We start from the raw sequence: 15,226 nt of genomic DNA on the forward strand, positions 1-15,226 counted from the left end.
TTGGGATTTTTAAATTAAGGGTTCAGACGACATTGTTTTGGTGTTCTCTGGAGCACTGCAAAGGTGTCGTTGCAGGTTGCTATACAAAAGGCTCTTTTAGGGCGGGCCCTTTAGAAGCAGCTGCCACCCTGCAAACCGTGTTTTTTCATGACCCTTGCTGTCAGGAATGTCTTTGGAGGAAGCAGCCTCGTGCGATTGTTCTAAGCCTTCAGTGAAGCTTGTCATAGGCCCTTCCTAGTTAGTTTTGGGTCCTTCCTTCAGTTCTTTGTACTATTTAGCTCCATCATGAATTGTTAGTGTTCAGTTCCTGGCAAAAACAAACAAAACCCAAGTTTTACCCCGGCTGTCGTGTTGTGCGTCTTTGTGGTTTAGATGAACAGTTTCCCATTGTTGCTAGTTGCCCTTGTCTCCTCCCTCTTGTACCCTTGCCTCTGTTCCGGCCCTGTATCACTTGCCCCACAAATGCCCTTGTGACTGCTGCAAGTTTTTTGCTGAGCTCGAATGGGCTGTCTGGTAAGCATTGTAGTTGTGTTAAAACCGTGGGGAGGGAGGGAGGGTAGAAGGACTAGGGAGGGTTTGTGAGGTTGTTTGTTTCTTTTTTTATTCTCCCCACAGGGACAGTTTACTTTGAAATTGAGATTTGGACTCAATTTTCAGGAGACTTTTTTTTATGTTGTGTCTTTCTGCCCTTTTTTCCTCCAGTTATTAAAGTTTGGAAATTTTGCTTTCCTTCTCTAATATGTATGACTATATATATTTGAACTTATTAGAATTAAAGGGAAGAGATAAGGTTTAAAGGAAAGAGTTGTAAGCTTAGTGTTTTTAAATTGCCTTCAAACAAATTATTTGTGAGAAGGTTATGGTCCTTTATCTTTATTTTCCAGACTCATATGGGTTAAAGAAGTAACCTGTTTTGTTGCTAACCTGTACAGTCTCCTGTATTGTTTCTAGAAGCTGAGTGATTTCCCTTTCCCTGTCACCAAAATGGTGTTGGAAACATTCATTTGGATTTTGAGGTTGTTGCCATTCTGGGAAGTGGTTTGCTGAGCATTTCAGATGATTGCTTCTAGAAAGCTTCTTAGGTTAGATTTGGTCCTTAGACCCTGTTCCTTTCAGGTGTTAGGTACTTTAAAAAAATAAAATGTTCTAGTCGGATGCCCCTAATCCCAGCACTCAGGAGGCAGAGGCAGGTGAATCTCTGTGAGTTCCAGGCCAGCCTGGTCTACAGAGTGAGTTCCAGGACAGCTAGGGCTACACGGAGAAACCCTGTCTTGAAAAACCCAAAAAAAAAAAAAAAAAGTTTTATATTTGATGCTCAGCTCATTCCATTGACACTTGAACAATGAACAATGTTTCATGATGTGTCTATTTCCTTGAATTATATATTTTGACCTCATCTAAGAAATGTGCACTCGTGCGCACGCGCATGTGTGCGCGTATTTGCGTGAGAACCTTTGACTTTGCTGTTGGCAATATGAGGACAAACTTGTTGAAATTTTATTGCTGTTTAGTTGAACCTGCTTTTCAAGTGGAGGTTGAACTTACTTGTACAGTAATGATTTCTTGAGCTCCTAGTTTATGCTAAATGCCACACATATATTTCTAATTCCAGTTACAACCCTGACAGGCAGATAGTATTTTTTCCTAATCGTGCATAGGTAGAACTTCTCCCTGTCCTCTTCTCCTTGCAATATGAGGAAAATGACCCCTGCTTTTTAAGAATTAAGGACATGCTTTGTGCCCAATACTGTTCACTGAAGTAGTAGCTGCCATTATCACAGTTTTACAGCTGAAAGAGCCGATACTGAAGTTCCTCCCATTCCCTATAAGTGGTAGAGTTAGAATTTGAACTGACTCAGAAGCTAGAGTTCAGGAGCATTTGAGAATCTGAAGACTTGTGGGATAATTTTGGCGCCTCCTGTCTTATCGCCCCCACTGAGGAGGGTTTTGTTTGGCTTCTTTCTGATGCCTTGCTTTGGTAGCCTCTGTCACCTCCCTTCCCGGTCATGCGTCTGCTTTCTCACACTGGAGTTGCCAGTACCATTCTGTACCAGTGTTCTCAGAGCAGGAATAATGAGTCAAGCTGGTGCTGTCATTGGCTTCCCCTCCTATTTTCCTCTTGTGGATAGTGTCATTATATTTTCATTATTGTGCAAAATAACCCAGGTACTGATGTGTTCATGATCGTAAAATAATTGTTGTAAATAAATAAAAATAAAATAGTTGTAATCAAGTATCTAAATTATAAAAGCATTCCTCAGTGATTTAAAGAATTGAGAGAGAGAAAACATACTTGGTTCTTAGTGATTTAACCAGAGGGTTATATAGGGTAAATTCATGGAATTCATGTTTGTTTGTTTGTTTATTTATTTATTTTGCTTTCCAGGGGACAAATAAATTGCTCCAGAACTCTTTTTCAACCTGTTACTAGTTTATTACTATTGGCAGTGTGGTTAGGAAAGAACATTGTTTTATTAGTGTGCATTAATCACACATAATGGATTTCATTATGACACTTTGATTCAGGTATGTTGTCATTTTTACTCTTGGAGGGCCCACCACCCAGCTCCCAAATAAACAGAGGCTTATTCTTTGTTATAAATGCCCCCGGCCTTAGCCTGGCTTGTTTCTAGCCAGCTTTTCTTAATTTATTCCATCTACTTTTTGCCTCAGGGCTTTTTCCTTTTCTATTCCTGTATACTTTCTTTGTTTCTTACTCCATGGCTTGCTGTGCAGTTGGGTGGCTGGACCCTAGAGTCCTCCTTCTCCTCTGTCTACTTCTTTTTTTCTCCCAGATTTCTCCCTCTGTATATTCTCTCTCCTTGCCAGCCCCACCTATCCTTTCTCCTGTCTCACCATCGGCTGTTCAGCTCCTCATTAGATCATCAGGTGTTTTAGACAGGCACAGTAACACAATTTCAGAGTTAAACAAATGCAGCATAGACAAAAGTAACACTTTAAAATAATACTGCCCAACAGAGGTGTACAATATATTTTGATCATACTCACCCTGCCTGCCCCACTCTTTCTTGTGCCCTTCCCAATTGGCCCCCAGAAAGTGACTTAACATAAGTGACTCCTCATTTTAAGATGTGACCATCATTAGTCCCTGTCAGAATGAGTTGCTACCTCCAAATGAATGCTGATATTAGGTAAGGCCTGGGAAGATGGGTGTGGGAGGGTGTGGGAAGAGAATAGTCCTTAGTTAGCAAAATGCTGGGCATATCTGCAGAATAATTTAAATAGTTTTCTTTTGGTTTATGAGGCAGGGTCTTGCCTTCTGGGAGATAACAGATTTTGCATCCCTTCCTTTGAAGGAACAGCCCTGTCTGTTTAACAATTCTGGTTCCCCTTGTGCTTATCTGTGCCTCCTACAGACGCAGAGTATGGATGTCGTGATGTGAGTTTCAAATGTCTTGAGCACAAAGGAGGGTGAAATACATTAGGAGACTGCAAAGGTGACAAGAGAGGACTAGTCCTTGTCTCCCTCTCTCTCATCCTCTTCTTTGTAAATATGTAATACCCAGACTGCATAGACATCAACATGTACTATATATTATAATGCGCAACATGCACACCTTAAATGTTACTTCCCGTTATGTCATATTTGCAAGCATTGTCTTCTAATCTTTGGCTTGTTTCCTTCTCGTATTCATTCTCTTGTCTTTGAAGGAGCAGACATTCTTAATTGTGAAGTACAAGTTTATATAACATTTTATTCTTTTATAGGTCATATCTTTACTGTCATTCTTAAGAATTTTTGCCTAATGAAGGGTTACAATTTTTCCTTTTGCTCTTTTTCCAGATTTTATACTTTAATTTTTCCATTTAGGAATGTGTTCCGTTTTTAATTAGGCAGAGGCAGGTGGATCTCTGTGAGTTCGAGGCCAGCCTGGGGTCTACCTAGCGAGTCCAGGATAGGCTCCAAAAGAAAAAAGAAAGAACTAGAGGTGGTTCCACAAGCCCCCCTCAGGGTGTAGAGTCAGGAAGATCAGGAGTCAGAGTCATTGGCACTTCATTAGAAACAGGTTCTGAGATCTGAGACTTGGTGGACTTAGGGCTTGCCACAGAAACATGTTAGACCTGAGTTTGGACCCCTTGCACACATGTAAAAAGCTGGCCCAGCAGCAAACATCGGCAGCCCCAATGCTGAGGAGGCAGAAACAGGATCGCTGAGACTTAATGGCCACTTGGTTTAGGTTTAGTGAGAGGTCCCATCTCAGGAAACAAGGTGAAGAGTGAGGAAGAGATAACTGTCAACCTCTGGCCTCTACATAAATGTGTATATATGTGTACATATAACACACATGAACATGTACCTACATACTAAGGTATTTTCACTTTAACCATTGATTGTTTAGCATAGTTTATCTTTATAGATCTTTAAAAAGATTATTATTTTAAGTTATGTATATTTGTATGGGGATATTGTTTTTTAAAATGTATGTTTGTATGTGGATATGAGTACTGGTGCCTGTGGAGGCCAGAGGCATTGGATCACCCCGGAGCTGGAGTTCTAGGTGGTTGTGAGACCCTGATGGGTTCTCTGCAAGAGCAATACATGGTTTTAACCTCTAAAGCATTTCTGTATCTCCTTTGTAGACCTTCTTAAGTATGCCTCTATTGCTTACAATAGACTCCAGTTATTTGGCTTAATTTAAACTTAGTACTTCAAGAATAATCATGAAGCCAGGTGGTGGTGGCTCCTAGTACTCGGGAGGCAGAGCCAGGCGGATGGATCTCTGTGAGTTCAAGGCCAGCCTAGTCTACAGAGCGGGATCCAGAACAGGCACCAAAAGTATACAGAGAAACCCTGTCTCGAAAAACCAAAAAAAAAAAAAAAAAAAAAAAAAAAAAAAAAAAAAAAAAGAGAAAAAAGAAAAAAAAATCATGAAATTCAAAATTTTCTTTTGTTATATAGTTTGTTCTGACATATCACTTAAATTATGAAAGTTTATATATTTACATAAATATGTATGTTTAGAAAAAAATGTTCCTTGTAGCTTACAACTTTCTCATTTTCTGAGGTTCCTAAAACAAAATTTACCTTTTTGCTTTTAGGATCAAAGTTCACTTATTCATTGAATTAATTATTTGTTCATTTTCAGATTTGCTAGTGTTTTCATGCTATTACATTTATTGAAACAGATACTCTGTCTATTTTACAGACCCTGAAAATGAAGTTCAGGATCCTGTCCCTGAAATTAAACATGGGAACAAGAGTGTAGAAATAGAGCCTTGTCTTCAGTCTTCAATTCTAGTCCTCGTCCTCTTTGTATTAGATCACTGCCTTTGTTCCTTCTGATGACATTACACTAGACTTGCATATTTTTCCGGTGCTTAGGATTCAAGGCAGGATCGTGAACAGGAGTCATCCTCCGTTGCTCTTCTACCTTATTTTCGAGGTAGACTAGCTGGTCTGAATGCCCCAGGGATATTCCTGTCTCTCCTCCCCCAGCACTGGGATTCCAGCACATCTGGCTTTTGGTCTTGGTGCTGGGACCAAACTCAGGTCCTTGTGCTTTTCCTGCGAGCACCTTACCTACTCAGCCGTCTCCTCAGATCCTCTTCTCTGTATTTGTTGTCATTGTCTTCTTTTTTCTCTAACTTTGAGATTGCCAGCCTCTTTTTTTAACTTAAATATAAGGTTTACAGAGAAGTTACAAGAAATAGTGAGATGAAATCTCCTACACTTTTTTTTTCTAAATAGGATTTCATTAGTCCAATCTGATCTAAAATTTTCTATGTAGTTAGGGATGACCTCTCTGATTTTTTCTACCTCTGCCTCCCAAGTACTGGAATTGATTGGATTAAGCAGTGCTGGGGATTGATCCCAAGGCCTTATGCATGTTCAGCAGACACTGTCAATGGAAGTGTCCCCAGCCTGACATTCTCATACTCCTCAATGAGAGCCAACTCTTGTTAACATTTTCCATACTTGTTTTGTTTATGTATTCCTTTTATATGTGTTTTGTGGACATATGTGCATATTCCTTCCTGTCTGTACCATTTGAGAGTGAGTGGCAAATATGTTATTTTATATTGTAGTTCAGTATTGCTTAAAAGATTCCTTTTCTCTTTCAGAACAGGTGGTTAGAGCCATGTAGCTAGAGATACACATGAGACACTCGTGTTTTTCAGTAGATGACACCACAGAACAACTGTACTGCTTCGTGCTAGACCTCGAACCCAACCTTTCATTTGAGGTGGAATGTTTTTGTCATCAGGCTTTGCCTGAACCATTTTCCTGCCATTCTTGCCGTGTTCTTTTTGGCTGTCACTTTTAGTTTCTGACATACTTAACTAGTGTGAGAACTTACTGCTGTCCACACATAATGCTACCATTCAGAACCTGTGAATCCTCTTTCTGCCGCTCTCTGTCTTCCATTGCTCTCTGTGCTGGCTTGGGTTTGTGTCTCAGGGCAGGCGATACTGAAAACCCCACCTGCCTGCCAAGTCCCTTCTGCTGTGAGCCAAGTGGAGGCTTGGAACTTGTTATTCCTTCGCAGCAGTTGAACTGAAGGAATGCGGCATGGCTTGTTGGAAGTTGCTGAGTGGCCTTGAGTCTAGTGTTGATGAGGGATATGTAGAGAAGTAAGGGTCTTATGGTCTTTGGGGAGGCGTGGATTCCTCCTGGTTCTACATTAATCTCCAGGCAATATATGTTGAATGCCTCCTTATGACTATCACTGTGATGGGGGCTTTGGGAATACTGTAATAAGATACATAATTAAGTGACAGTATTGTAGCCACCCAATTCCAGCTCTGCCACATACCAGTTAGGCAAGTTGATGTCCTTAAGTTCCAGTTTATTTCTTCTGTAAAGTTGAACTATTAGTATTCACCTGGTAGGCTGTTGTGAAGATTAAATAAAGAATGTCAGTATAGTATCATCATATGCTTGATACTAGATAGTATTTTATATAGTCATATGGTACATGACTGATACTATATAAGAGTAATAAAAACAGTGAATAGAATGATCGTACAAGGTATAACCAAATACTTTAATTATGACACGTAGATTATGAAGATTATAAATAGCCCAGGAATGTAGAAAAGGCGGGGGAGGTGGGGAGACAGTCTTATGCAACCAGTCATTATTCTTGTGCCTCAGTTTTTCCACTGGACACACTGACTGACGATAGTGTCAGATGTTCTACACAGTGATTAAAACCTCAAAGCATTTTTTTGGTTTTTTGAGACAGGGTTTCTCTGTGACCCTAGCTGGCCTCGAACTCAGAGATCTACCTGCCTCTGCCTCCTGAGTGCTGGGATTAAAGGCATGGGCCAACACCACCCAGCTCAATTTTCCTTTTTGTCTGATTGAAACAGGGTTTTGATATGTAAATCAGGCTGGCCCAGAACTTGTTGAGTAGGGTTACGGATGTGTACCACCGTACTTCCCCTGCCCATTTTAGTTTTTGTTTTTGTTTTAGGCAGGGTGTCACTATGTAGCCCTGGCTAGCCTGGAACTCACTATGTGGACCAGGCTGGCCTTCATCTCACAGATAAACCTGCCTCTTCTCCTGAGTATTGAGATTAAAGATATGTGTCACCATACCCAAACTTTCTATGCTTTAAATTTTTTATTTACGTATTTATTTGAAATATTCTTGCTATTTAGCCTAGGCTAGCCTTAGACTCTGCCTTTGCCTCTCGGGTGATGAGATGATGGCACCTGCTATAACACCTGGACTATTTCTGATTTTCTAAGAGGTATATGTAGTAGATGTTAAAGGGGAAGCTTGAGGAGATATTGGAAAATTAGTACTTTTGCCAGATGTGGTTGTACATACCTATAATCTGAGCACTTGGACAAGAAGGAGAATTGCTGGAGGTTTGAGGTCATCCTGGTCTTTGTTGTGAGTTCTAGGCCAGCCAGAGCTATATATTAATACCCCATCTCAAAATAGAAACGTGGGTCGGTCATTGAGATAGCTCAGTGGGTATAGGCATTTGCAGGTAAGAGTTTGATACTGGGAGCCTCTACGGTGGAAGGAGAGAACTGACTCCTGGAAATGATGCTGGGTGTGGTTGACACACACATTGAATCCTAGCACTCTGAGTTCCAGGCCAGCATGGGGAGACCCTGTCTCAAACATTCAAACAAAAACCTGGAGATGACATGACTTCCTTTCGGGAATGGTGCTTGATTTGATACTATTCTCTCTTGTCTCACAGACATTTTAGTTGGTTGGAGCCAAAAGTTGGTTAGTGGATGACTTCATTCTGAGCCCCTTTATATAATTTTGAATCAAGTGATGTATGACTCAAATTACTTTTCTGATCCTCTGGCAAATATCAATTAAAAAAATCAGTCAAACAAGTGAACAGATGAGGCAGAAGGCTTAAGTCTTTGGACTGGCTACTAAGGACATGTGGTCTACTGACCATGAGTGACTCTCTGGGACAGCCTCATGTCCCTAGAATGCAGCCCAGACTGCTGATGTCTCCCCACCTGTAAGCAGGTTTGCATAACCATGCATGGATGACACCTTCAGAAAAGTGCTTTCCCACCGACACCTAGGAGACAGACTCCCTCGCTGGGTGCTCACTTTCTTACTGAGTTTTTGTTTTTCTTTGCTAGTCTCCTGGAAAGTTTGTGTTTATTTCTATCCAGTTCAACTTTCTTCTTCAAAATTTCAGAGAAGTTTCCAATGAAAGTGAAGCTGCCTACATTTGTTTTTCCCTTTAGTTTAGCATTTCCCTTTTTTGTTGCTGGTTCATAGTCTCCCTTCTTCTCTCTTTCCTTCCCTTTTTCTTTTCTCCCTGCCCCCGGCTTTGTTTGCCAAGGTTTCAAGTTTATACTGAGAGGTGAGGCAACGTTGATTTTGGCTGAACAGCGTAAAGCCAGCAGAGTCATTAAGTGACGTAAGCTTTTTATTTTTTTCCTTTCTGTTAAAAGCTCTCTGGCACAGCTGGGTATTCTGGTGTCAGAAGAAAAGAGAAGAGCCTTTCTGAAGATCCGGTCCAGGGGACAGAAGAAATTTGGAGCATATTCCAAAGGTGCAGCAAGGAACATCGACAACAGTCCTCAGAATCCAGACAAACTTCCTGGCTTTGTGTCTCTTTTCAGTTGTTCAGAGTTTGGGTTTTGCTAGAGGATGATGAGACAAGGCACTAAGAGGGCGAAGAGGAGGGTATTGGATCCCTGCCTCTCCTTCCAGCTGGAAAGATCTTGAGCCCACCAGAAGCATTATAAAGAAGACTGAAGAGCTTATCTTACTTAGCCTGGTCCCGGATGCTGTTGAGTTGAGGAGTCCCATCTGTTTCACCAGCACTTTTGGGAAGCACTTTCAAAAGCATAGAAGGAAGCAGGACTTAAGGACTTGTCTGCATTAGTCATGTGCCAGGTTGCATTTTGAACACCGGGGCAAGTGAAGGACAACTTTGTCACCTGGATCTAAAGGGGACCTAAATTCTTTGAGCTTACATATGTGATGCTTGGGAGATTATAAAATCAGTCTTCCAATATAAACAAACTTCTGAATTCTTTTCTTTTGAGGGCTTCAGCAAACACAAGTTCCCTGCCAAAAAAAGATTAAGGCCTTTTTAATTTATTTTTTAATGAGTGCTTTTGGGGCTAATGTGAACAATAATGTCTTGGAAAAGAAATTATTTTTCAGGAAGCCGTGGTAGTGTTCAAGGGATGTTTGCACCTCGAAGCTCAATGTCTATTGCCCCCAGCAAAGGCCTCAGCAATGAGCCGGGGCAAAACAGCTGCTTCCTCAACAGTGCCCTGCAGGTAAGGCCACCTCCTTCTTTGTGACAACTGATATTTAGTTCATGGTTCTGTGTTTGCAGAAACTTTCAAATGTGATAATTGACACTTTCTGAAGTCTATAACCTGAGGTCATATTTTACATTTGTGATCTTAGGCAAGACTCTTTATCTTTTTGATGTCAGTTACCTAATTTGTAAATTGAAGATTAATTATGATAGAAGTATTATTAATCTGTTTCAAAAATTTTAGACTGTATTTGAGAATAGTGTCTTTTCCCCCCCATGTGCCTGTGTTGTGGTGTGTGGAGGTGCATGTGTGAGTGTCTGTTTTCTCTGGCAGATCCTTCTTCTCTGCCTACCCAGCACTGAGATTACAGCCAGGGCTGCCATACACACTGGGAGGGCATCCCTCACACCCCCCCCCCCCATTTCCCCAGAGTACTCTTGAGTAGGAGTAGCTGGAAATACTAGTTAGAAGGATAGAGTGGGGAGCAACAAATAGAAAATACAGGATAGACTTGGGGAGGGCCTGGATTCTAATCCATTGGGCCCCGACTGTCTCTGCCCTAGGGTATTTAAAGGACTACCAAGGGGTGGAGCAAAAGACCTCCTCCCCCAGCACAGCCAAGTGCAGACCATCCGAGACACCTGCACTCAGGCCCGTGGTCTAAAGCCACAATGTGCTCCGACAAAACACCCTACTTTTTCCTAGGTGCTGGGATTTGAACTCTGGTCTTCATGCTTAAGTAGTAGGTAATTGACCCACTGAACAATCTCTCCAGCCCCAAGTTGATTTCAAGTAGCAGAAACTCTAAGTATGCCCTGGTCTGGTATTCCAGGGCAGTTTTATTGTTGTTTTCTTCAAAAAGATTGTTTTTATTATTTTTAAACTCTGTATAGGTGTGTGTGTGTCTACGTGTGATTATAGGTGCCCTTGGAGACCAGCGTCATCAGATCCCTGAGTTATAGCTGTGAGCTGCCATGTGGGTGCTGGCAGCTGGCAGCTGGTGCTGGAACCTGGATCCTCTGGAAGAGCAGGCAGTGCTCTTAGCCACTGAGCCATCTTTCCAAGATTCTCTCCCTACCTCCCACCCCCATTTTGGCTTTTCAAGACAGGGTTTCTCTGTGTAGCCCTGGCTGTTCTTGAACTCTCTGTAGACCAGGCTGGCCTTGAACTGGAAGATCCGCTTGCCTCTACCTTCTGAGTGCTGGGATTAAAGGTGTGCGCCACCATGCCCGGCTCACTGTGACTTCTTAACACAGAGATATACTTGTCTCTTAGAGATATATATCACACACTCAGCAGCCCACTATTACTATTTATCCTATTGACGTAAGGAACTGTCACAAAGGTAGAAGTTTAACATTATGGTTCAAGCTCTTAATACAAATTTAAAGATATTTTTCCTTTTCTTGTGGAGGCCATTAATTCTGCACCATTTATTAATGGAGTTAATTCTTTATATGGAACCTGGCCTTACATTTGCTAAGGTGTTCTACCACATGTCTAACCCCCCAGCCCAATTCTACAGTTTATAATCCCTAAACTTCTTCTTCAACATCACATTTGATTTTTATTATAAGATATTTTCCTTGAATGACTTTTTTTTTTTCCTCGAGACAGGGTTTCTCTGTGTAGCTTTGCGCCTTTCCTGGAATTCGCTTTGTAGACCAGGCTGGCCTCGAACTCACAGAGATCCTCCTGGCTCTGCTTCCAAGTGCTGGGATTAAAGGTGTGCGCCACTGCCCGACAGGGGAAGTTCCTTTGATTTTTTTTTTTTTTTTTTTTTTTTTTTAGTTTGTTTTAAAAAATTCTTTGTGTGTGAGTGTGTGTGTGTGTCCACATGAATACAGTGTACCCATGGAGACCAGATGAGGGTGTCAGATCTTCTGGAGCTGGGGTTATCGGTTGTTGTGAGCCACCTGCTCTGGGTGCTGAGAACTAGAGCCTGTGAAGACAGTGGATGCTCTTAACCACTGAGCCTCCTCCAGCCCTGATGCTTCACCTTTTTGAGATTTGTTGTAGCGTATTAGAATGGTCTTTTGTCCCGAGCATAAAGATCCTTTCTCCCGCAGGCATTCCCTGTCGGCTTGAATTCTTGACTTGAAAGTTAAAAGCTATATGTAGGCTAATGAGTGTCCCCTGCTTTGCTAGGTTTTGTGGCACTTGGACATCTTCCGCCGTAGCTTTCGGCAGCTTACCACTCACAAGTGCATGGGCGACTCTTGCATCTTCTGTGCTCTCAAGGTAAGCTCCGTAGATTGTTTTCTCTCCCGTGTTTAGGTTGCCAAGTTGTTAGTCGTGAGGGGATTGGGTTAATTAGGGCAATTCTTTTTTTTTTTTTTTTTTTTTCCTGAGACAGGGTTTCTTTGTGTAGCAGCCCTGGCTGTCTTAGAACTCACTCTACAGACCAGGCTGGTCTTGAACTCACAAAGATCCACCTGCCTCTGCCTCCCCAGTGCTGGGAATAAAGGCATGTGCCAATGTGCTCAGCCTGAAGGCTGAATTCTTAGTTTGTCATGACTGCCTAGGTATGATCATTATATATCTAATTTAGTTAACTTTTAGCTTAAAGTAGAAATTGGGAGCTGAATACTCTTGAATTTTCTAATTTACATTGTTGACTACATTGCAATAGTTGACTAAAACTTTTTTTGAGATAGGTTCTTATGTTGTCAAAATTAGCCTAGACTGGCTTTGAACTCACTACTTAGCTGAGAGTGATTCTCTTGACTCTACCTTCTATGTGTACTGGGATTACAGGCGTACACTACTATACCCAGTTTATCTGATGCTGGGGTTAGTTAAGCCTAGGAGGGCTCTATGCTTGTCAGGCAAGCACTTTACCAACTGAGCTACATTGCCAGCCTTTACTTGCTATTGTTTTGTAAGCATTGTTTTTTGTTTTGTTTTGGTTTTGAGACAGGGTGTTATTTTATATTTTTCTGGCTGGTCTTGAATTTATTCTGTAGACAAGGCTGGCTTTGAACTTGGTAGTTGTGGTGCTCCCATCTCTAGTTCCAAGTTCTGGCCTCGCTCCCATTACAGGATCCTAGGAAGAGTGAGTCCTCTGAACTTATTGTCATTTGGGTCGCAGACATCTTTTTTCTATACTTAATATGAGCCACTATAACTTGTAACAAAACAGTATAATCAAAATGCATTATATGTGTGAAATTGTCAAAAAATAAATTATTGGCTAGCCAGTTTAAATATAAAATTTAACAAATTAAATCTTTAATAAGTTGATTGTAACATTTCCTACTAGGCATATTTAGAAAAATCTATCCAAAAGAACATTTTACCTAGTTTTATAAATGACATTTTTAGAACAACACATTGTCTACTTGGTCAGTAAGTTCAAGGGATGTCTGCTTCATAGCATTAGGCAGATACTTGCTAAGGAAATACTCATCTTGGAGAGATTCTGGGAAGAAGAATCTCCCCAAACTGGAAACTCATATGCCTTGACTGGTTGGGACTTTTCTCACACTGTCAAAACACTCCTGCCTCTGCTCCTCAGTGCTGGACTGCAGGTCTAAGCTATTATGGCTGGCTTTGTATAACTTTTGACTTGGGAGGGCTTCGGAGAACCACCTACCTTATTCTTGTGTTTCCTTTTTCAGAGCGCTGGATTGTTATTGGAATGTACATTAGCATCTTATAAGCCAAAGGAAGCAAAGGGAGCCTTCAGGCTTTATGGCACATACCCAAAGATATCCAAGCACAAGGGAGGGAACCTGTCTTTTAATCTTTTTAACTGAAGGAAATATTTTGAGACTTTAAAAAGAAGATGCTTATCATAGATGGGTCACTCTTAGGGGGTCAAAGGCTCTATTTTGGGATCTCATAATTCTGAGGAAATTTTACAGCTTTAATATTTTCCTCATGGTGTTACTGCTTAGTCTGACCAGATTTATTTTCTTTAAATTAGTAGAAAATATAGTGACTTAGGCATTGTAGAGAATCAATTTGATGTGACTAATGTCATTTTGATTGTAACTGCCATTTTGCCCAGCAGGTGATCTGGCATGCATTACACACACACACACACACACACACACACACACACACACACACACACCCCCTACCCCCTATGATAAATATAGGTGTTAAAAATACACACACATATTCCAACCCATCCCCTGCAGTAAATATAGGTGTTAAAATAGCCAAGTGTTTTGTGGCATGTCGATAGGAAAGCCTAAGTGTATTCCAGTTGGCCACAGGCTACCTGTCTCAAGTTCAGTTCATAAGCCCATTGCTCTCCTGTTTTGATATCCTTCAGTCTTGCTGTCACCCTCCCTCCCTCCCTCTGTCCCTCCCTCTCTCCGTCCCTCCCTCCCTTTCTTCTTTCCTCCCTACAGGGTCTCACTATGTAGCTCTGACTGGCTTGGAACTCACTATGTAGACAAGGTTGGCCTCAAATTTATACATTTGTCTGCTTCTATCTCCTGAGTGCTGGGATTAAAGATGCATGCCCCCACACCCAGCTACATTTCTTTCTTAATTCCTTCAAATTATCTTTCTGCAATCTGGGATTTGTCTGATCTTTCTTTGGTCTCTGCAAAAGTGAAGGCTTGAGATTTTTTTTTTTAAAGATTTATTTATTTATTATGTAGACAGGAGAGGGTGCCAGATCTCATTACAGATGATTGTGAGCCACCATGTGGGTCCTGGAATTGAACTCAGGACCTCTGGAAGAGCAGTCAGTGCTCTTAACCTCTGAGCCATCTCTCCAGCCCGAGGCTTGAGATTTTTGTCAGCAAAATAGCCATCCAGTATTTAGAGATTGATTGAAGTTCTGTTACTTTATGGTGTTACCATGTGGTTTTATAGAGTTATTTCTCTGTTTTTAAGCCCCATCCTCATACTGTTTCCTATTTTAAACTTAGAGGGATGTTTGGTGATGCTAATAAGAAATTCGTTTTTGGGACAGTGGTGGCGCATGCCTTTAATCCCAGCACTTGGGAGGCAGAGGCAGGCAGATCTCTGTGAGTTCCAGGCCAGCCTGGGCTACAGAGTGAGTTCCAGGAAAGACACAAAGCTACAAAGAGAAACCTTGTCTCAAAAAAAGAAAAAAAAAGAAATTCTTTTTTTTTTTTGGTTATTAATGACATGTTTGTGTTTGTTAATGATTTAGCTTATTAAGTTTAGTATATAAAATTCTTATCTTATACTTTTTTTTTCCAAAACAGGAAAGTTCAATTTTCCCTTTTGAAGTATACTTTAACACCCTACAAATTCTATGAAATCAGATTTGATTATGTTGGAGCATAACTGTTCACTTTTTTCTTATTGTACATGTTCTTTATTCTGCATATATTTATTTACATTTCTTTTGAGTATTTACATAATCATGGAATTTTTATGTGTTGAACAGGCATACATTCTCCTTCAGTAGATACAGCTGAACAGGTTTTTTTTGTTTTTTAATACAATTCTTTGTGGATTCTTTGGGTATTTCACATCATGCACCCCAGTCCTGGGATTTCAACA

The 15,226-nt window shown here is 41.0% G+C and overlaps 1 protein-coding gene across 1 annotated transcript in view; it reads left to right on the forward strand.

Moving 5' to 3' along the window:
- Positions 1-249: 249 nt before the first annotated feature.
- Usp54 (ubiquitin specific peptidase 54) overlaps positions 250-15,226 on the forward strand; it is a 71,372-nt gene continuing 56,395 nt past the window's right edge. Inside the window, 3 exon segments of the mRNA XM_028879715.2 lie at positions 250-513; positions 8,909-9,748; positions 11,882-11,974. Coding sequence (XP_028735548.1) covers positions 9,602-9,748; positions 11,882-11,974 — 240 coding nt within the window. The 5' untranslated portion in view covers positions 250-513; positions 8,909-9,601.

Source organism: Peromyscus leucopus, chromosome 9 (assembly GCF_004664715.2).
Source record: "Peromyscus leucopus breed LL Stock chromosome 9, UCI_PerLeu_2.1, whole genome shotgun sequence".
Lineage (NCBI taxonomy): Eukaryota > Metazoa > Chordata > Mammalia > Rodentia > Cricetidae > Peromyscus > Peromyscus leucopus.